This window comes from Staurois parvus, unplaced genomic scaffold, assembly GCF_062004578.1.
Source record: "Staurois parvus isolate SC_StPar_1 unplaced genomic scaffold, SC_StPar_1.0 ptg000264l, whole genome shotgun sequence".
Classification (NCBI taxonomy): domain Eukaryota; kingdom Metazoa; phylum Chordata; class Amphibia; order Anura; family Ranidae; genus Staurois; species Staurois parvus.
In genome coordinates this window covers 13,257,173-13,280,000 of record NW_028318060.1, presented here as the reverse complement: position 1 = coordinate 13,280,000, position 22,828 = coordinate 13,257,173, and the positions used below count along the sequence as shown (strand labels likewise).

Sequence of the window (22,828 nt, the reverse complement as noted above, 5' to 3'; positions counted from 1 at the left end):
TTACTCTCCTGCTTGATACTTGTTCCTGACTTTGGCTCTGCTCTTGACTTTGGCTTGCTTATGATTTGGTATCTCACTGTCAACCCGTTGATGACTCTGGCTATTACTATGACATTGCTCCTGTCTCCCATCCCAGCTTCCTGCCTAGCTCTGGTGCACACCTGTCGATCTACCATACCAGCTCTGCATATCACTACAGATCCTGAATCGAAGGTTCATCAGTCTTCCAAAGTCTCCAGCTGCAAGAGCTGCAAACAACATCTGCTGGCGCTCTTGTCCCCCTGGTCCCTAGACACCCTCTGTTCCACTTCCAGTGGGATCAGGGCTAGTGACACAAGTGAGGCAGACCTCGTCATTTCAGTCTCCAATCAGGTACGTGACAGTCAGTATACAGTATTTTTCACTGATCACTGTATTAGTGCCAGTAGCAACGTCAGAAGGTGTCATATAGTGTCAGGGTCAGTTAGTGTCCTTCCCAGCTAGTGTCAGCTAGTGTTAGATTGCCTGCACGCTATCGGACTCACGCTATAGCTCTCTGATCACTGTCATTACTAGTATAGTGTTTGTACGGATCAATATGTTGATCGCGAACAAAACTATACCAGTGTACCCTTAGTATTAGTGTCCCAAAATGCAGTGTTGGCAGGATCATCCCCGTTTGCTGCCAGCACTAGAGTTTAGTCACAATGCTCCCCCCCCCACCCCTAACAAGAAGTGTAGTGTCAGTATAATTTCTGATCACTGTCACCTGTAATACATTGCACACAAAACCACAGTGTTCACAGAATCAGGCTTGATCTCTGTTAGCACTTGCTGGTAAATTTTATGTAGCGGTTCAAGTAGTCCCTGACAGCCAGGTGCTCTTTTTCCTGTGAGTCGCACTAGGTACCTGTAAATTCAAAATGTTCCAGCAGCTGCAGGCAATATCATTTTTTCAGCCGGCGATCGACTTTCATGTAAACGCAATCCTAGTAGCTAATTAGCTGCAGGATTGCTTTTACAAGCAGCAGAAGAAGATCCCCCGCTGCCTTCCATGGCCTTCTCGGGCAGTCCTGTGCCATCAGGGGAACCTGAGAATGCAGCCGGTGTTTCTGCCAGTTGACCATAGAGCTAATTGGAGACCGGAATGGTGCCAATCATCTCTATAGTCTAAGAAATCGGAAGCTACAGGCATTTTCTTGCTTCAGTTTTGCAGGATATAAACAGCGCCATTTGTAAATTGGGAAACCATCTGATCACACCGATCTTGGTGAGATTAGATAATGTAAGGGCAGAGAAGATACCTAGAGTCTCATGGACCCCAGGTTTCTCAAAAAAGAACATATGACAATGCCCATTGACGTTGTAGGGGATATTTGCATTCCCTGTGATAGATAATGATTAAAAAAAAGATAGGGACAGTGTAAATATAATTAAAAAAAATCAAATTAACTTAAAAAAAAAAAAGTACCCTCGCCTCCCCACCCCCCTGCATGTGCGAGCGTTGACCCTGTGCCTTTGTCTATTTACTTAGCATACTATATCATCTTTTATATCTTACCAAATAATTGGGCAATATATTGTGTTTATGTGCATTAAAAGTAAAAAAAGTGTATTTTTTTTTAAATTTGCGTTTGAAAAATCGCTGCGCGAGTACTATGTGACATAAAAAATTGCAGCATCCACAATTTTATTCACTAGGGTGTCTGAACCCCCAAACATTATATATTTTTTAAAGCAAAGTAATTTCCTAGCAAAAAATAGAGATTTTTTTTAATGTGAACAAAAAGTGTCAGAAAAGACTTGGTCATCAAAAGGGTTAGAAGAGTGATGCGTGGCATAAACTTCTAATGCTGGGCATAAAATGCCCCCACCCTCCAAAATGACTCCACAAACTATTTGCTGAGAGGCATGTTGAGTCAATAGAAGAATTTATTTTTTTACCACAAGTTTTTGGAAAATGACAAAAATAATTTTTATTTTTACACAAAATTGACACTTACATTATTTATTGCTCACACATGCGATGAGTATATGTGGAATTACTCCTCAAAATACATTCTGCTACTTCTCCAGAGTATGGGGATACCACATGAGAGAATTTTTGTCAGTCTAGCCAAGTACAGGACCCCAAATCCAATAAGCACATTCAGTCTTTTAAAGGGCTTTATTTCCTCATTACACTTCCTGACTATCTATCACATTTTCGGAGGCCCTGAAATACCAGAATAGCACCAAACCCTCCAAATGACCCCTTTTTGGAAAGTAGACACCAAGGAATTTGATCAGAAGCATGGTGAGTATTTTGCAGATCTTGTTTGTTGCCACAAGTTTTTGGAAAATTAAGAAAACAAAAACATATTTTTTCTTCTCTTTTTTATATTTCAAAACCTTGAGAAAAATGAGATCTGCAAAATACTCACCATGCCTCATTTTAAATTCCTTGGGGTGTCAACTTTCCAAAAAGGGCTCATTGGGGGGGGGGTGCTGTCCTGGCATTTCAGGGCTTCCAAAACTGTGATAGGTAGTGAGGAAGTGAAATGAGGAAGTTACGCATCTTCAGGCTTTCAAAGTGGTCATTGAATTTCAGGCTCCTGTATGTGGCTAATCTCCCAAAAAGCCTCACAAATGTGGTATCCCCATACTCGGCATAAGTAGCAGAATGTATTTTGGGGTGTATTTTCACATATACCCAGGGCTTGTGTGAGCAATATATCATTTAAGTGATAACTTTGTGCGTAAAAAAAAAATATAAATGTTTTTGTAATTTTCCAAAGACTTGTGGTAAAAATAAATCTTCCATGGACTCAATATGCCTCTCTGCATATATCTTAGGGTGTCTACTTTCTGAAAAGATGTCATTTGGGCCTGTTTGTACTGTCCTGGTATTTTAACACCTCAAGAAATGGGATAGGCAGTCAGAAAGTAAAAGCTGTGTAAATTCCATTATCTATACCATAGTTTGTAGACACTATAACTTTCACACAAAGCAATCAATATACACTTATTGGGGTATGACGAAATTTGAGTTTTTTGGGTATTTTTTATGACAGAAATGAGAAAATATAATTTTTGACAAAAATGTTTGTCTTTTTTTCTTTATAGCGTGAAAAGTAAAAAGCGCATAGGTGATCAAATACCACCGAAAGAAAGCTCTATTTCTGTGAAAAAAAGGACAAATTTCATTTGGGTACAGCATTGCATGACCGCACAATTTTGAAATAGCACAGTGCTGTATAGCAAAAAGAGGCCTGGTCAGGAAGGGGGGGTAAATCCACAGGAGGGCAAGTGGTTAAAATAGGTATGGATTGTAATAAATGTAATAAGACAGAGGACCTGCCTGAATTACAAAAAGCTTATTTCCTTTAATGCTGTTCTAATTTTTCAGGTTAACGTCATTATAGTGTTTGATGCATTGTTTATTTATATATTAATGCCAGTTCATTATTGATTAAACATCAACATTGTATGCAATTATCTTATCTGTATTAATGATGGTGAAGAAATCATGTTCTCCACGGTTTCAAAAATGCTTCCTGGGTTAAAATATTCACTTTCGGCAAATATGTTTACCATAAAGAGTATGGAAAAAAAATATTTTAACACACGTTCAAAACATTTAACAAAATATAATCCATACTAATACAAAATATTTATTACTGGGTCAACAGGAGGTCCAAGACAGGCCCAAACATTAATAATACTGAAGCTTTTAGAACACAAGCAGACTTGCTGTTTTTCTTTTTTCATTTTAAGATAACTGATTGAAAGGATTCATACTGAACCATACGCAGCATTTCAGTCTGTCATTTCTTTTGAAAATGTACCTTTCAAACTCCATTGCTGAGAATCTGCAGTTTTTACTGGGAATACTAAAAACTCTCTGTAAGTGAAATCACTTTTAATAAAAAGCAAATTAATGCCATGACCTTCAGTTACTCCTAAAGATATTCTGCAACCGAAGCAATTCAAAACAACATTCAGTAGCTAATGTCCCTCTGTTCACAACACTCTAAAATTTTCCTGAAATTATCCTTTCCTTTCTAGCAGAATAAATATACAGTATGCCCACATTTGCCATGTTATATTACACCGAAAATATGTTTCATTTTTGAATAGAGTAAAGGAGGGCTACGACCCCTGTCAGTTTTTTGCCATCTTTGTCCCATTGAGGAGATTTCCTTCCACTTCCTGTTTCATAACATAGCATGTTTTCAAAGCAGGAAGTGATAGGAAATCGATGATAACAGAAACATGGCAAATAGAGTAGATGAATCTCCATAATGAAGGCACAGGCAGCAATAAAACCATGTCACTCTCTATAAAACAAAAAAAGAAAAAAAAAGTTTTGCTTTTAGAAAGGTGGGGAAAAAAAATTCTGTTCTTACAAAACCTAGTTTAAATTATCCTAAAAAAGGATACATATTTCAAAGTCCTTGGTCAGTGGTGGTCAGCTTGACAGCTATATACTTGTGCATTTTTGTGCACTGAAGTGCGTTTTGTCAAGTTAAGCAGTTCATTCAAATTAAATGGGTTAAAAAGGCATATCAATGACCTAAAATTTCAGTTCTGCTGCATTTTTTTCCAGCGTAATGCAATGCACACTGAAGAAGTTGGTTTAAAATCACCACAGCATTGGTGGTCCAGGAAAAATGTGTTTATCCTGGCTGAACATTGTCCAGATCTTGGGTGAAAACATTTATAAATACACCAAATAAAAGAGAACTATTGCTCAACTATAAAATCACAAATGTGATTAGGCTGCCCATAGCAGTAAGAGTGGGCTTTCTGTTTCTGTAACCCCTGGACTAATTTGTGCACTTAGTACCTGCTAATTCTGTGAGTAGAAACATTGGATAGGCACTTCCGTTGATGAGGTGGCAATGCTTTTCTACTGCTGTGAAATTACCTGCAGTGTTGTCACTCTTGCTGTTACTGTTTAGATGCTGACATCGTTGGTAGCCCTATCAGCAAATAGTTACTCAGTTGGACTGACAGCACATTGCTCTATCTGCAGGCATTTAGGGAAATTATGTAAAATCCCTGCCCAGTTCCTCCTGCTCTTTCCAACACTTTCTAGCTTGGTACAGGAGAAATCCAGCTTCCCGGCTGCACTTATTAATAAATAAATGAAAAAAAAGGGGGGGGTGTAGATTACATTTAGGGCTTGCATTTCAGCATATGCAGTTGGGACACATTTGAAACAAAATACAAATGCACTGAGTATGCAAGAAATGCAAATGTAATTCAATGAGCCTAGTGTACACCATTGCTATGCTTTCACGTGCCCCCCAGAACACACATGAACACACTGCAAGAAAATTATACATTTTCTGAAAGCAGAGGCCTTATAGAATAAAAACTATAGTAGTTGCAACTTTTTATGTCACACAATATTTGCACAACTGTTTATCAAACACATCTTTTTAGGTAAAAAATATAATAAAATTAATTTTAATGCAAATACACACACAATATCTAATTTTGAGAAAATACAAAAGATTAGGTTACGCCGAGTAAATAGATACCAAACAGGTCAAGTCTTAAAATTGTGCACACCCTAGATATCTTTTTACTTTTTAAATTTAACTTTGTCACAGCAAGGGCAAACTCCCATGTAAAAGAATTGGGGAGGTGACATTTCTCTTTATGGAGCCATTAGGGGTCCCCCGCCCAATATCTCCCCTGTCCTCCAAAATCATTGTCACGTCCGCTTCCTTCACTGTAGAGGGGATAGAACCAAACTGCCCACACTGTAAAAGTGATCTTTTGCTTTGCAGCTTGCAGTCAGCTGAAGAAAACAGACACAAGGTGATGGCGGCTACTGAAGTCATCACCTTCTGCTTATCCCTTCATGCTTCGGACTTTCTACATAGGTCCAAAGGGCTGAAATGGGTAAATCCAGCCTTTCTGTTGCCCTTCTCTTCTTGATTAACTCACCTAACCTACCCTTTCTCACCCTTCTCTACCCTACTCCATGTGTTTTATAAACACAAACACCACATCACATAAATGAATGGTAACCATGCTTGAGCATAATTATGGAGAACTCAGCTAAGCATACAATGGAAGATGAAGCTGCACACTTGCAGTCATTCTCGTATGAAACAGTGAATTCCAGTCTAGTCTCCTCCCAGGCCACACCCTCTAACGTTTCACCATGCCACAGGCTTACTCATAGAACTGGGAGTGACAAGGTATCTCAGGATGTATCATTAGCTGTAAAACACAGCTGGGCAAATGAAGAAAGAAACCATGCTCACTTATCTCAATAGCACCACTTCATGGTATAAATACATATGCATCACTGAAATAGCAAGTTAAATTAGAAGGACATGCGTTGTAGTTTTTAAGCAATCCAATGATTCAAGCTAACACAAATAAAAAAAACATGCAGACAAAAGACTGTCCACTGAAGCTATTCTAAATCAGGGGGATCACTCATTGTTCAAAGTGAAATCATTAAAAATGTCAATATAACAGTGGATATAGACTGGAAAAAGTGAGGGGTGATAAGCAATGCTCAGCTGAAACATTACAATAAAACTAAAAATTAAAAGACACCCTGAAAAACACTGACCCAAAAAAAGAATCTTTATGTATATGTATGCTTTATAGTTGATTCAAAGTTTCTGTTTCTTAAAGCAGCACCCTCCTAGGTAGCTAGCTGGGCTTTTTTCGTCTAGGAAGGCTGAATAGCCTGGGCTGAGTCAGAGGGCTTTTATAGGTCAGAGCTGGGAGGCTCCACAGGTCAGTTGCCCGATACCTTCACTGCTCTAGAAATTTGGATAAGGTTGTAAAAGCAGTAGGCAGGGGTGAGGAGGAGCAAGCCTGCACACTTAGAGGCCTCTGGACAATCCCCAAGCAGGAGGCTTGGCATGGGGCCAGGGCAGCCTTTAAGTGAGCCTGAGCCTGTTCAGCAGCAGGAAAGTTTGGGTGGGAGATAGAGTGAGAAAGCTGGAGTGTGGAGCCTGGAAGGGGCCCAGGAGAGGGGTCTACCTGCTGGCAGGAGCTGGAAGGGATGATCTCTCAGCCTCAACCGTCCTCTGAGAGAGGACAGCCTGGGAAGCAGAGAAGGAGCCAGCCCAGCTGAAGGCCTGAAGGCAGTCACCAACTCACAAGCTTACAGGAGAGGACTAAGAGAGTAATCCTACACTACCTAGGCCAGATAAGGGGAGAGGGCATTCTGGTGGGAAACCTGACTATCTCATCACCCGGCACTGTTAATTCTGAAGTGGCAGCTTCTGGATCCCCTTGCCCAAGGATTTCCTTGGGCAGCTGGGTGAAGAGGAGAATTATTCTGTGGTCTGAGGTGGTACACCTGGAAGGCTGGAAAGTTCTCGTAAAAGGGTATTATTTGTCTTTGAACTTGTACATACCGTAGTTGCTAAGGAGTTTGTCCTCCATTCACATTTCCTTTGGCCATCCCGTACACCCCTCAACCCCATCCAAATTCAATGCCCTTTAAAACCTAGAAAAACAAGCTCAAGGACTGTTTACTGTCTCCTGTGTGCAAGATCTGAATAAAATGTGAGTTGCCTGGCTGTGCAGGACTATAGGGGGGCCCAAAACTCAGCAACTCCTAAGGGGGTAGTGTTACATTAACATCACATACTCTAACATTATACACATGCTCAGTTTGATAGAATTAATAGCTCATTCATGAGGGCTTTAACACTTTTTGGATGATGCTGTAGGATTCAAATGTAGATTTTATTTTCCTTGTCATTCCAGTTATATGCATTGGACACTTGCGTTAAAGTTAGAGTTCCACCTGAGAAAAAAAAAAAGAACAGCAGCTACAAAACCTGTAGCTGCTGACTTTTAAAATACAGCCACTTACCTGTCCCTCGGTCCAATGGTGTCCTCACCACTGATGGTTTCACCGGCTGTCTTCTCTCTCTGGCTCCGGCATCTTCAGTTTCAGCAACCGGCTGTAAAAGCTTGCAGCTTCACAGCCGAGTGCCCACTGCGCATGTGCGAGAAGATGCGCTTTGTGAATGGCCCCGTAGTACTACAGGGAGGGAGGGAGAGAGGACAACTTTCTCTTCCAATCTCCAAGGCGACTGCAGCAAAAGTGGGAGCGGGTACCTGTCAAATTCGGGTACCCCCTTCCCCCCGCTCTCCAAAGGTGCCAATCCTTAATGGGGAGTGGAAGACAAAGGCTTAAAACGTAACATCCCCTTTTGGGTGGAGCTCCACTTTAACTCCATACTAAGCACCATGCATAGAGATCCTCAGAGAAAAAAAAAAACTACACAGTTTGTAGATTTGGTTTGAATGTATTCACAAATTATGCCATTTGTAGATTTATAGCTTCAGTTTTTTTAATATTTGGTAACATTTTTTGATTTACATCATAGGAATGATTTACAATAACTGGAGAGTGCAAAATCTGGTACAGCTGTGTATGATAGCCAATCAGCTTCTAACTTGTTTGTTCAATTAAGCTCTGATTGAGGGATTTCAACAAAGAAGCAGATTTAATTGAACAGAGGTTCTATGAACAAGGCTACCAGATCTGTGCTGAGGTCGTAGTGACAAAATGTGAGCAATACCCCTAGCTACACTCTTATAGAGAGTTTTTCCTTACAGTACACACACCTCCAATTGTTTACAAACTGAATGCGAAAAAACACTTATGGTCTTTTCTATAGCCTACAATTTAATGATATCTCTCCCTTTTATATGGGGACTCAGGATACAAAACTATTACCGCAAGGTAGGACGTTTGTGCTGGAAAAGCACGGACCATAGGGAACTTACTTTTACATAGTTTCTTTATTTTGGAAAAACATACACATACACGGATAATATATGTAAAGGTGTGGTGCAACCAGATGTTTAAGCTGAAGCTACATAGGAAACCGCAATGTGGCCAGACTTTGCAACAATGGCAAAATTTTTCATGTAAGGCAACTTGTTAACTGTCAAACCAAAAATGTAATCTATGTTAAAATGTGCATCTCTTGCAATATACAATATGTGAGCAGAACAACAAGTCACCCAGGTGATCAAATATGGGAACATTTATTTAATATCAGAGCCCACAAAGATACTAATGTAGCAAAATATGTCATGCAGTGCCATGTATTTAACTTGCAGCCCTTTAGAGTCCAATTGAACAAGTTGATTGTCCCAAGAGAAAAGGAGAATGTCTCTCACTTCTCAGTTAGCGAGAAGTTTTTTTGATTTTTAAAATGGAAACCAGAGGTTTAAACTATGAATGGAACATCACGCATTATTATGAATGTAAGTGACGTGTTCTGTTTACTTTCAGGCCCTTCCCTTCTACCTACCTTCTTAAGCTTCATATCCCCTTGTTCTTCATTTCTTCATACCCTCCTTTTCCTCGCGCCCAACACACACAAACCACCACCTTTTTTTCCCCCCCTTTCCATCAATTCTCCTTTTTCCCTCTCCCTTTCTCTTCTGCTCCCCTTTTTCTTCCCTCTCCCCACCCTATCCTTTTTGCTTACTTTTTGCTGTATGGACACATTTTTATATTCATATGCAAGTTGAGCCTGTGGAAATATATAAATACATTTACTACACTTGTGGTCTGCATTCCATCGTATTATACAAACACCTCTCTAGCTCCCCCCCAACACCACCAACTTATGTGTCCTATATTGGACTTTCAATACACTTTTAAGATACTTTTGATTTACTCAACCAACGTGATTTTTTTGGTTATTTATGCTGGCTCACTTTTCTTTTTTCTGTTTTTCTGTCCTGTTTTTCACTGGCTTGAATAATTGGATTGCTTAAAACTTCAACATATGTCCTTCTACTTCAACTACTTCCTGCCCGGCCAACATTTTACTACTCGTCCCTCTGGTAGGGCATCATATGATGTCCTCCCCGGATCACGCTTTGAGCGTGCTCGCAGGGCTGCGCTGTGGCAAGATCTGTCACCGGCTATGTACCTCGGACAAGGCCGATGACAGATTTGTGTAATGGCCCCGTTGTCAGTACCATGTGACCTGCTGTGACCAATCACAGCTGGTCACATGACAGTTGTATACAATACATGGCTTCCTTTCATGCCATCCATTGTATACAAGTGTGTCTAGCTGTGAATGGTCACAGTGATCACATGTACAGGCTGGGCCAGTCACAGCCCATCTGTGTCATGTGATCAGCCGTGGCCAATCACAGCTAATCACAACAAAAAAAGCTGTATGAATCGATTTCATTCAGTTAAATGCTTTCTTATAGCAAAGAAATTCTTTGCTATAAGCAAAAAAAAACTACTGATCACTTTCCCAAAGTAGTACAATGTTACTATGGTAACATTGTACTATTTTGGTGATAGTGTAATATGAAAAAAAATCTTGAAAAAAAGTAATAAAAAGAAAACAATATAAAAAAATTTTAAATTTTTTTTTTAAAATTATATATTTTTTTTTCGTACTGTCACCAGTCAGTGTTCCTGATCACCGCAACACCAGTTATATGATGATGCTGTACTGCACTGCACTAGTGACAGTATGAAAAAACAAATTAAAAATAATTTTTCTCATCTCTTCATTTTCCGAAAAATTATGACAAAAAAATTACAACTTCAAAAAACTCACAATACCTCTTATGAAATACGTTGGACTGTCTACTTTGCAAAAAAGGGTCATTTGGGGGATATCTGCACTGTTCTGACATTTTTTAGGCCTTAAGAAATTAGATTGGCTGTCAGTACTTCAGGACTGACCAATTTTTAGATATATCCCATAGTTTGTGAACTCTATAACTTTTCTATAGACTAAATAATAAACACTGATTTGGGTTATTTTCACCAAAGAAATGTAGCAGAAGAACAATTATTTATTTGCAAACTTTATAACAGACACAATTTTTTTTCAAAATGTCTTTGCTATCCCAATATGTGTAAATTAATTGGTTTTCGTGAAAGTTAGAGCGTTTACAAATGGCGGTATAGATACTGGGATTTTTTTTTCTACTAGTAATGGCGGTAATCAGTGACTTTTATTGGGACTGAGGGGGACATTCTGACACTGGGGGGGAACTGACTTGGTGTCACTGACATCCCCAGTAACACCAATACAGTGGTCAGTGCTAAAAAAAAAAAAAGCACTGACACTGTACTAATGGCATTGGGCAGGAAGGGGTTAATATGAGGGTCGATCAAAGGGTTAACTATATGTAGGGAGTGTTTTACTAGGGGGCGTGATTCACAGTAAGCACACTGCACTGCGTGATTCACTGTAAGCACACTGCTGTGCACAGCCATCCAGAGCAGTGTGCCCAAACCGACAGGGAGGAAGAATGTTAGTAAACAAAAGTCTTCCTCCCCGTTGGAGATGCTCGGTAATAACCGGGCACCGGTTGGTAATTACTGGCCAGGACCCAGTGATTGACAGCCGCGGCCACGAATGGCAGAGCAGGTAGGTCTCATGCGCGCCCCCTACCTGGAAATGCAAAATTGCGTATATATATATATATATATATATAAAATTATACATGGCGGAATGTAGCGCTACTCACATCAAACACTAAACATATGTGCATAAATCCAAAAACCAATATAAAAGTGACAAATGGTGCATAAATTGAATCAATTTGACTAGTTGAGTGCCAATTCTAGTGAAAACATGCAACAAAGTACATCTAATGACACTAATAAATGTGAACACAATTATAACACTCTAATACTGACAGTGATAAATCTTGATCCTTTCGACTTAAGATGCATAATATGTAACACTCAAAACATATAACCTATTAAGGTGTGCATAAATGTACATAAATGAGGAACCGTGTACACATACACACACTTATAATCTATATATACCCTCACTCTGTGGAAAACAATAAATAAAACAATGTGCACACAAAAAGTGGATAAGGTTGTTGACAGAGCCCTGAGGAAGTCACATGATATTGTGACGCAACGCGTCGGCCTGACGTAGTGACGCACTTCCGGCGTGGTCGCCATCTTGAAACACCTGTGTGTACACCCATGCATACTGATCACATCTGAAGGCATGAGGTTGGAACTGTGACTACTGCAATTTAATGTGAGTGTGCTTTTTTGTTATTGTTCTACTATTGAGAATAAACATATTACACTATGGAAGCATGTGTTTTATGTTCCAAATGAGATAATGGCGCTACATTTGATCTTTCCTGGTGAGGAGCCATTATTGTAGTGCTGACCCCCTGAGGGAGATTTGTGTCCGGTGGGAGAAGATCTGTGGAGTGACAGCAGACTTGGAGGATCTGTGAGAAGGATCTTAATAAGTGCTTTGACCCGCAAGGGTCGAAGTTTTAAGGTGAGAGGCTTATCTAGCCGGTGGTCGGATTGTCTTCTGTCAACAACCTTATTCACTTTTTACACAAATATCATCACGAGTGTTATCGTTCTTGCATCTGAGTGTTGCCATTCATATATATTGTTTTTTATGTGTGGTTACACAGAATTTATAGTAAATAAATAAATAAGCAATCCAGCCACAAAGGTCTTCTGCTTTCAGCACTGTGCTGAAAATCAAAGCAGTGAAGGAATCTTAAGGCAAGCATAATGAGTATAAAGACCAGCTCCTTCACTTGCCAGTGCCAACTGTCATTGCTGGCTGTAAATGTAATTGCTGGCTTTTTTTTCTTTACTTTATAGCGCCAAGAAGGAGATGTCATTCGACACACTGAAGTAAGCAAAAGGGGCAAATTCACTGGGTGAGGTCACTGGGTGACCCAGCCCCTTTGTTTGCTTTATCAGTGGAGCGAATGACAGCTCCTTCTCAGTACTATAAGGTAAAGAGAAAAAAGCAATTACATATAAAGCCAGCAATGACAGGTAGTGCTGAGAAGTGAGGGTGCCTGTCTGTATATACTGCTCCCTCATTGTTCAACACTAATTGAAATTCTGCCAGTCCCTGTTGAACCATGTGAATTTTCATCAGTGTGCTACCATCCCTGATCAACTACTGTTAAAGGGACATGCTGGAAAAGTTGATCAATCAGTGACTGCAGCTGCACTGTCTTCTGACACCTGCTGTTGCCACTGTCAGAATACAGTTCTCGGAGAGGAGACATCACTTGTATGGATGGAGGAATCTGTTAACACATGGCAGAGTATGGTAGAGTTTTTAACAAAGTAGTGACTTCTCTCCCATAGCAAACTGCCAGCCTCAGTCAAGTCAAGCAAAAACAGACCCAATGCTGGAGGCGATTTACAACACACTCTAATTTTGCATGCCTGATTTTTGAGGAATATCCTGTATGTTCTTTGTTAAAGAATATTCATTTTTACCAAATTGTTATGGGTACAGTTCACTTTTTACATGTCGACTTGAAGATAACTGTATATCACACTGAAAAGAAAAAAAACTAGAATGTTTACTACCTGCCTGAATGACAAGCTGGCTCCGCCATGCAGGGTGCAAGTGAGAGTCAGAGCCAGCTGTGCCTGCCCCCTCTCCAGCCTGGCACTTCACTGAGTTCTGGAGCAGCAGAGCAGCGTCAGTGACTGACAGTTAATATTCTCAACTGTCGGTAGAAAGAGCTAATCAGCGGTCGGGTGAACGGTCATCTCTCAGTCTTAGAGCAGGCATAGGACAGCTGTAGCCCGGAAATTAGTATCTATGTTTTTTTATGTAACCCATAATTCTCCTTTAAAGTTCTCTAAAGGACTCTTACCTAGTTCAAAGTTTGATTTGTTGTGAATTTTGCGTAAAAGAAGCTCTTGCCGCAAACTGAGAACTTCAGCTTCCAGTTCCATAACCTTATTCTCCATCTTGATATCGTGACTAGAAACATGTTTGGCCAGTTCTTCAGCATACTTTCTGCTACTTTTCCCACTTGGTTTACATTGAATGATGGCAACTGCCAAAGCTACTTTTGCAGTTATTTGGGACCATTTCTCAATTTCCATTCTATGGTACAGTACAAAAAAAAAGGTAGATGTTAAATTAATTTGTGATTTGAAGTATACTCAGAAGTTCTTAACTATGATTGATTCTAATGTCAAGCTGATCAAAAGAGACAGCAATATGTCTGAAAAGCCTGTTTTGTTCTTTGTGCAATAAACTGGTGCTGAAGTTACTAGCCATGGGCAATCAAATTTTCAGGTTTATGCAAAAAAAAGAAACATAATGCAACTGTAACTTTAAAATTTGTCCATGGTATCTACAAAATTCTGTATATATGTAAAATAAATAAATAAAATTACACTTAACAAGACACAAAGTTGGCCAACATGTGTCTGTACATTTGATCTTCCTTCCAAGAAACATAATTTGACACTGTTAAAAATATCTATTCAAATATGCATTCCTAACTCCAAAAAATACCTCCTCCAAATTTCTTCTTTTTTTTTTTGCTACTGTAATTCAACCTCTTGTTAGAGGGTGGCTACATTCATTTTCCATGATCCCACTGTGTATGGACTATGAGATGTGAAGCATGCACAGGGCAGTGGACATGACTGCAACTAAGGTACACTGCTCCAAACAAACAGAATTTCCTATTAGCCTGATTTCCCTTCAATTAATCTGAGAGGGGTTTTTAACACTGTGAAAGCCATTCAGTACGACAGTACTGGGAATGCTGCTCTTAGCAGGGGTGGTTCACACATCTTCACCGAGCTGCATTAATCTGCACAGATCAAAGCAAGCTCAATGCCAGGGCACATAGAAAAATTCTGCCCTGTTCACACAACTACATTTTGGTGAGGTATCTGCAGAGAAAAAAAAATGACAGTGCATTACAGTATTTTAGCATGCAGGCTGGTGTAAACAAACCTTAAAGGTCCATTCACACCAGCGCTCTAAAACACAGCGGCTGGTGTGCGGTGCAGTGGGAATCACTGTTCTGCACCAAACCGTATCTTTTCTTTAAATGAATTTTATTGAAATGTCATGCAGGTGTTTCATAAAGTTCAACTGGCAGCCGTACGGTGCCTCACGCTGCGATGCACCAAAAAAGATGTAGTGAACATTTCAACACACCATGCCCACACACCACTGCAATGCAGTGGTGTGAATCGGACACACAGGAGACAAAGCATTTTGCCTTGTCAAGTGGTGGAACTGTGTTGAAATAACTGCTCAGCGCAGTCCCACTTCATGTGGTATGAATCAGGGGTGAACTGACCATTTGGAAACACGGGCACTGCCCGAGGGCCCGGGGTCAGTAAGGGGCCCCATGAGATACCTCTGGTACTTTTTTTATAGGCTTTTTTTGAGTTTGGGCAAGGACACAGGGGCCCCATGATCCCCTATTGCTTGGGGGCCCCATGAGTTGTCAGACCGCCCCTGGTATGAATGTTAGAATACAATGCCCCAGAGGGAGGGGGATTTCTCCATCCACCTTGTTTGTGTGGATGGAGGAATCTGTTCAGCCCCCTGGTCAAATGAAAAAACTAAAAAGTATGGCCAGCCTTATGCAGGCCATAGATGGGGAGAAAAACGGCCGATTTTTCGTCCGAAAATAAAACCGGCCGATTATCTTATCATTAGTGGACGATTTTGTCAGCCGTTTTTCGTGTATTTTGGACTTTCAGATTATCGGTGATGTTGGAAAATTTTCGAAAAACGCCCGACTTTATCCTCATTGATGGTCAAAAACGAACGATCGTTTTCCGAAAAAGGATCACAAAGGCCACAAAATGACATCATTTCCCGTTATAGGTTACTCATTAATCGGCCGATTTTCGTAATAATTGGTGGTCAGGTAAGTTTTTTAGACCGACCGATAGTTCGTTAATCGGCCGAAAATCTGCTGTTTTTCTCCCCATCTATGGCCTGCATTAGACAGTTCTCATTGAAACAAATGTCCCCACTGGAAGATTTCCCCTCATTCTTTTTCTGGTGACAATTGTAAAATTTAAGATTTTCCATTACTTTCTTTCTTGGTGACACTGGTCATCAAAAAAGAAAAGGTAACACAGACAGCAATAAAAACCAGACCTCTAATACTTCCAGGCTCTACCCATAACAATAAAGATTTATTGTGTCACCAATACACTTCTGGACGTTTTTACATGCATTTGCATTTTATGTAAAGTTTTTTATGATTTCTTTGAGATCTTGCTTTTGGACTGATCATTCATCATATTTTCACATGCGTTTTTAATATGCCATGCGTTGATGCACTTATGTTTATGTGATGGAATTTTTAGATTGTTTTATTTGAGCGCTGTATTTTTGTGAAATATTGTTTAAGAGGGTTGGAGGTTTAACCTATTTATGCAAGCTGCTATCTATACGTGCATTTCTAGCGCTCATTTAGAAACAATTGAGTACTGTCCGTGATACTTTATTTATTTGCACTAACATACAATTTTGAGGACAAGCTTTCGGGGTATGTCCCCTTCTTCAAAGTCCAAACAGTACTATTACAAATCACAAAGTTTAAGCAGAATGTTAGAAGGGATTGAGAAAAAAAAAGGTTACAGATAAGATACATCAAGAGCGAGTGGGGAATACTACACTCACAATTGTTTCTGTCGCAAATGCACTAATACGGCTACAATCACCTCTAGCGCTCATTTACCATTTTTATTTAGTCTATAGAAGGTGATCCTGCAGATCAGGAAGAAATTCTTAAGAGGAAATTAAGAGATAAAGCTGCAGAACTTAATCTTAAAATCCTTGATCAGCTCATGAAAATTTTGAAGGATAAGCCAGCCTATGACAAGAAAGCCGATGCTTTTCATAACATGGAGGTTTATGAAAATTTGTGTAATAATTTTTGTTTAAATCAGGAGCAAAGAAATGTTCTCTTCTGTTTATGGCTTCCCAGACGTTATGGCACGTAGATTAACCAAGACACCATACATTGATGAGGATGATGTGGAAATTCATAGCAATGCAGCAGACCGATTGCGTCAATTGTTGCTATTTACTACTGGAGAGGAAACTCCTTCTCTGGAAATCTTAGACTCCTTAACAGCTACGATTAATGATGATCCTTTTGATTTTAAAAATAGATTTTCCAAAGTACACAAAATTATATTTAATTTGGACAATGAGACTCCTGCTATGGTAAATGCTTTTGTTAAAAATGTAAGTATCTAGATCCAGCATCTCTTACTATTGCTACTGGAAAAAATGATTTAGATCAAGCAGCCAAAGTTATAGATACAGTTAGAAGACAACTTAAACTAAACAATCAGAAGAAGGAAAGTGTAATTTTTCAAAATGGAGAACAGAGAGGGACCATGTGCTTAGCCACACCCAATTATGGTGATGAACACATCACAGGCAGGAGGAGAGTTTCAGAGCAGACAGGAAATACCATTTGTTTCTATTGTAAACAATTTGGTCATTTGAATAGAGATTGTGTTCATTATAAATTAAATTTACAAAGAAAAACTTTGGAATTAGAAGATCAAAATACAATTTCTGAACAATCTGCTCCTCCATGTTCCAACAATAGTCTGAGTTGCCTTATGCCTCAGAAGTCAAAGAGATATCAGTTCACTGAGTGTCAACAACAGCTTAAACTATATGGTAAGCAGTGCTGTTGTCATTAATAGGAATGGTTTATTGGCATTGGCAGGATCAAATCGAGATTCTTCTGCCTTACCGTTAGAATTTGTTGCTCCAATTTTATTGGATGAAAGTGGAAGGCCATATGTAAAGGGTGTATTGAATGGCATGAACATAAAGTTTTTAGTAGATACAGGAGCTGAACTCAGTTTAACTAAACCTAAATTATCTGTATATGCCAATTCTCCAAAATGCAATTTACTTGATTTTAGTGGAAAATGTAGTTTAGTTGCTAGGAAAGTTTATAATGTAACTTTTGAGATTCCAGGATTTTTGAAAACTGACATAGATTCTTGGTATTGATGTGATTAGTAAACTCAATTTGATAATTGATTTATGTACTTCAACGTTACGGAGAGATCCATCTAGGCCCAAATCAACATTAATTGATGCTTCCATGTACAGTAATGTTGAAAGTATTTGTACAGCAACTGCTGATCTTCAGATCATAAATGGCCACACACAGGAACCAATCTTGAATTGGAACAATTGGTTAGATCACATAAAGATCTTTGCAGTCAAAGCAAAAATAAAGCAGGTTTGCTTAAAGATTTTGAAGTTGACATTGAAGGTAGAGACCCTAAGCCTCAACCTCAATACAAATTGCCATTAGAATCAATTAATCCAATTTCTTCCATTATAGAGGAGTTTTTACAGCAAGGAATTTTAAAGAAAGTACACTCAGTGGTGAATAATTGTATTTGGTCTATCAAGAAAGCTGATAATTCATATTCTTTATCAGTTGATTTCAGGACCTTGAACAAAGGCATCACAAATAACAAATCTATTGTTCCTGATTTTAACATAATGTCACATCTGGATGCCAAGGCCAAAATATTCTCTGTAATTGAAATCGCCAATAGCCATTTTTCAGTACCATTAGCTAACAGTTGTCAATATAAACTTGCCTTTAGCTTCAGCAAAGAAACGTATACATTCATGAGGCTAGTCCCAGGCTTGGATGTGAGTGATGGAATTGTTCATAAGTATTTGGGAAAAATATTATCTAAATTCTCTAGGCCAGAATGTATTGTCCAGCATGTAGGCACGCTTCTCTTGTCTACACAAAATATAACTGAACATATCACTCTTTTGTCTGAGATATTTACTGTTACAAAAGACAGGATTGAAATTGAATACAGAGAAAGTTCAGTTGATGAAAAGACAGGTGGAATTCCTTCATATGCAAATTAGTAATGGACAGAGACAGTTATAGCAAGAAAAAGTTATAACTATTTCTGCTTATCCAATTCCAAAAAATCGCAAGGCTTTGCATCAGTTTTTGAGTGAAGTAAATCATTGTAAAGATTTCATACTCAATTTTTCAGGAAAGTCTACATTATTTGATTGTTTGAGACAAAAAGGTGGTGTATTTGATCAATGGAATCAAACTGAGAAAGAAGCCTTTGAACTGTTGAAAAAGGATCTGCAGAAAGCTACTACATTAAGTACTGTTGAGTTTTGTAGTAAAATTCCTTTTGTATTAGAAACCAGTGTTTCCAATAATGCAATCTCAGCAACTTTGTCTCAATTAAAAGAAGGTAATCAGAAAATAATAGGTTTCTTCTGAAGAGCTTTGACAAATATGGAGAAAAACTTTGATGCACATATGAAAAAATTGTTAAGTGTTTTCTTTGCAGTAAAGGTAACTGAAAACATTGTGAGATCTAGTAAGATCATATTACAGGCACCTAATTCATCACTGAAACTTCTAGAGGAAGATGGTTCAATAGAATGTCATGGAAATTATCCTATATGGTACAAAACACTGTCATCCAAACATATTCAGATAGATGTAACTGGAAGACATGTTCAGGAAAACATACCAACACATGTTTGTACAGCTGTAGGTGAGAAGTCTTTACCTCATGTTTTCAGCATAAGAACTGAGAAAAGTTTTGAACCAGTACAGTATGTATTACTGCAGAACAGTCTTACACTACAAGAAGTAAATCAACACGGAAAACAGTTACGCATATTTCAAATTTTATAGAGATAAGAACAAAGGCATAGCCCTTTGTCATCTCTGGGTTGATACCATACCTTTCTTTGGTTTTGAAACCAAGGTTTCTGAATTATGACCAATAAAGGAGATGCAGCGTCCTGTTATATTTATATTCACAGAACATTTGTAGAAAAATTTAGGCCATTTTAGAAAAAATAAAACACTACAAGTCAATAAGAAATGTTATAATCAAAACATGTCTTCCATGTCATGACTAGAAATGTTTGTGATTGTGATATGTAATATTAATAGATTAATGTAAGAGGATTAATCAATGTAAAATTATCAATGCCAAAATAATGATACTGCATTTCTGTTACAGGAAATGATCTAAGAGTAACTGTTAAAAGAAGAAAACTCAAATATTTCTAAACCTTTCAGATGATAATACATTTCCAAGAAGGAAGTCTATTCTGGAAGAAGCTTTGCAACAAGAATTTCACTCATCATAGTTTTTGTTGTCTTTTTATGTTCAATAAAGTTATTTTAACTTTACAGAGTGCTAGAAGAATAACACAAGAATTCTCAAGGCATCGCATAGAGGAATAACTTATAAAACAATTGACTTTTGACTACTGATGAAATAATTAATTTGTCAGATATATTATTGGTTTTTTTTTTGTGTACATTTGATTTTAACATGATATGTTTACCATATCAAGATGAGATCAGTTTTCACATGAAGATTTGCAATCACACACTATGTATTTTCAGAGTTGAAAGGGTTAAACCTTGGTTACAACAGAGTTACTCTAATTAGTCAGAACATGTGTTGTTAATTAAGCTAGAGATAAGTTTTTCTAAGGTATATATAGAAAAACTGAGACAGGCTTTACATTGTTATATGTATGTTTAAAAAAAAAAAACATTTGATATACATGTATGAATTGAAGTTAGGGAACATATGTTACATTTAAATGTTGATAAGGTATTTGAAAAGATGTATGGATTATAGAACTGTGTGCCACACACATTTTGGAGGGAAAATATGAAACATCTATTTTTTAAGTGACATACATATTTTAAAGTATTGTACTATAATGTTACAGTTATACATTTATGAAGGGAATTAATTATTTGGTGAAAGGAAAGGAAAATAATAAGGGTACAATTATTTTGATGTGATACATAGCAAAAGGTTTATCAAATAATTATTTTCCCATTATAGAATCAAATTGAAAATATGTTCAGATCAATTCTCTTAAGATCTAAAAACGTATGGATGGATAAGAAAGTGCGAGAATGTGTATAAATGGATTAAGGTAAGGAAAATGATTAAGATTTGATAAAATCGATCATTTTGAGAGGGAAACGTTAGAAGCTTTCCTTAACCTAATATCTGCTTATTAACAGTACTATCATATGTATGAATGAGTTGGATCTTAATAGAATAATTGAGTTATTATATTTCTATTTGTTCTAGATTGGGAAAAGTAAGATAAATAGACTTTTTATAGTCTGTGAATTTATAACTTGGCTTGTTCTCTACATTCAAGCAACATGTGGTAATAATTAGTCTAGCTATCCCTCCCCCCATCTTCTCCCATTTCTGTAAGCTAAAGTTTCACTAATAAGAGAATTGTAAGAATATACAGTATTTCATACATGTTAGGCTTACAAGATTTATACTGTAATATTTCTTGATTACGATATTTATATATGATTTAACTCTTATATTAAGATGACAGATTACTTTTAGGATATATATATATCTACACACACAGTGAGGAACAGAAGTATTTGAACACCTGCGATTTTGCAAGTTCTCCCACTTAGAAATCATGGAGGGGTCCGAAATTCACATTGTAGGTGCATTCCCACTCTGAGAGACAGAATTAAAAAACAAATTCAGGAAATCACTTTGTATGATTTTTAAAGAATTTGTCTTGCACTGCTGAACATAAGTATTTGAACACCTGAGAAAAACCGTGTTAATATTTGGTACAGAAGCCTTTGTTTGCAATTACAGAGGTCAAACGTTTCCTGTAGTTCTTGACCAGGTTTGCACACACTGCAGCAGGGATTTTGGCCCACTCCTCCACACAGATCTCCTCTAGATCTGTCAGGTTTTGGGGCTGTCGCTGAGCAACACAGAGTTTCAGCTCCCTCCAAAGATGTTCTATTGGATTTAGGTCTGGAGACTGGCAAGGCCACTCCAGAACCTTGATATGCTTCTTACGGAGCCACTCCTTGGTTATCCTGGCTGTGTGCTTCGGGTCATTGTCATGTTGGAAGACCCAGCCACGACCCATTTTCAATGCTATGACTGAGGGAAGGAGGTTGTTGCTCATAATCTCACAATAAATGGCCCCATTCATCCTCTCCTTAATACAGTGCAGTCGTCCTGTCCGCTTCGCAGAAAAGCACTCCCAAAGCATGATGTTACCACCCCCATGCTTCACAGTAGGGATGGTGTTCTTGGGATGCAACTCGTACTTTTTCCTCCAAACACGATGAGTGAAGTTTAGACCAAAAAGTTCTACTTTGGTCTCATCTGACCACATAACTTTCTCCCATGCCTCCTCTGGATCATCCAGATGGTCATTGGCAAACTTCAGATGGGCCTGGACATGTGATGACTTGAGCAGGGGAACCTTCCATGCAATGCATGATTTGAAACCATGATGGTGTAGTGTTCTACAGACAGTGACCTTTGAAATTGTGGTCCCAGCTCTCTTCATGTCATTGACCAGCTCCTCCCTTGTAGTTCTGGGCTGATTCCTTATCTTTGTTATAATCAGTGATACCCCATGAGGTGAGATCTTGCATGGAGCCCCAGTCCGAGGGAGACTGACAGTCGTCTTTAGCCTCTTCCATTTTCTAACAATTGCTCCAACAGTTGATCTATTTTCACCAAGCTGCTTGGCAATTGCCCCGTAGCCCTTTCCAGCCTTGTGGAGGTCCACAATTTTGTCTCTGGTGTCTTTTGACAGCTCTTTGGTCTTGCCCATGGTAGTAGTTGGCGTCTGACTGACTGTGGGGTGGAGAGGTGTCTTTAAAGAGCTCAGAGAGGTGCTACTAAGTAAGATTAATGAGTGGAGTAGAGCTGGAAAGGTAAAGTAAAAGGTCTCTGAGAGCCAGAATTCTTGCTGTTTCTTAGGTTTTCAAATACTTATGTTCAGCAGTGCAAGACAAATAAATTCTTTAAAAATCATACAATGTGATTTCCTGAATTTTATTTTTAAATTATGTCTCTCAGAGTGGGAATGCACCTACAATGTAAATTTCAGAACCCTCCGTAATTTCTAAGTGGGAGAACTTGCGAAATCGCAGGGTGTTCAAATACTTCTGTTCCTCACTGTGTATATATATATATATATATATATATGTGTGTGAG

At 38.5% G+C, this 22,828-nt stretch overlaps 1 protein-coding gene across 2 annotated transcripts in view; it reads right to left on the bottom strand.

Annotated features, from left to right (window-relative positions):
- The window catches only part of MEI4 (meiotic double-stranded break formation protein 4), a 243,919-nt gene extending 230,052 nt beyond the window's left edge, over positions 1–13,867 (bottom strand). Inside the window, exons 1-2 of one of the 2 annotated variants that reach the window (XM_089681409.1) lie at positions 13,633–13,867; positions 257–272 (exon numbers count right to left, since the gene is read on the bottom strand). In XM_089681409.1, the coding sequence (XP_089537535.1) occupies positions 257–272; positions 13,633–13,867 (251 nt within the window). The remainder of the gene's footprint in view (positions 1–256; positions 273–13,632) is intronic. The other variant, XM_089681410.1, reaches the window with a different exon arrangement.
- Between the last annotated feature and the right edge of the window lie 8,961 nt (positions 13,868–22,828).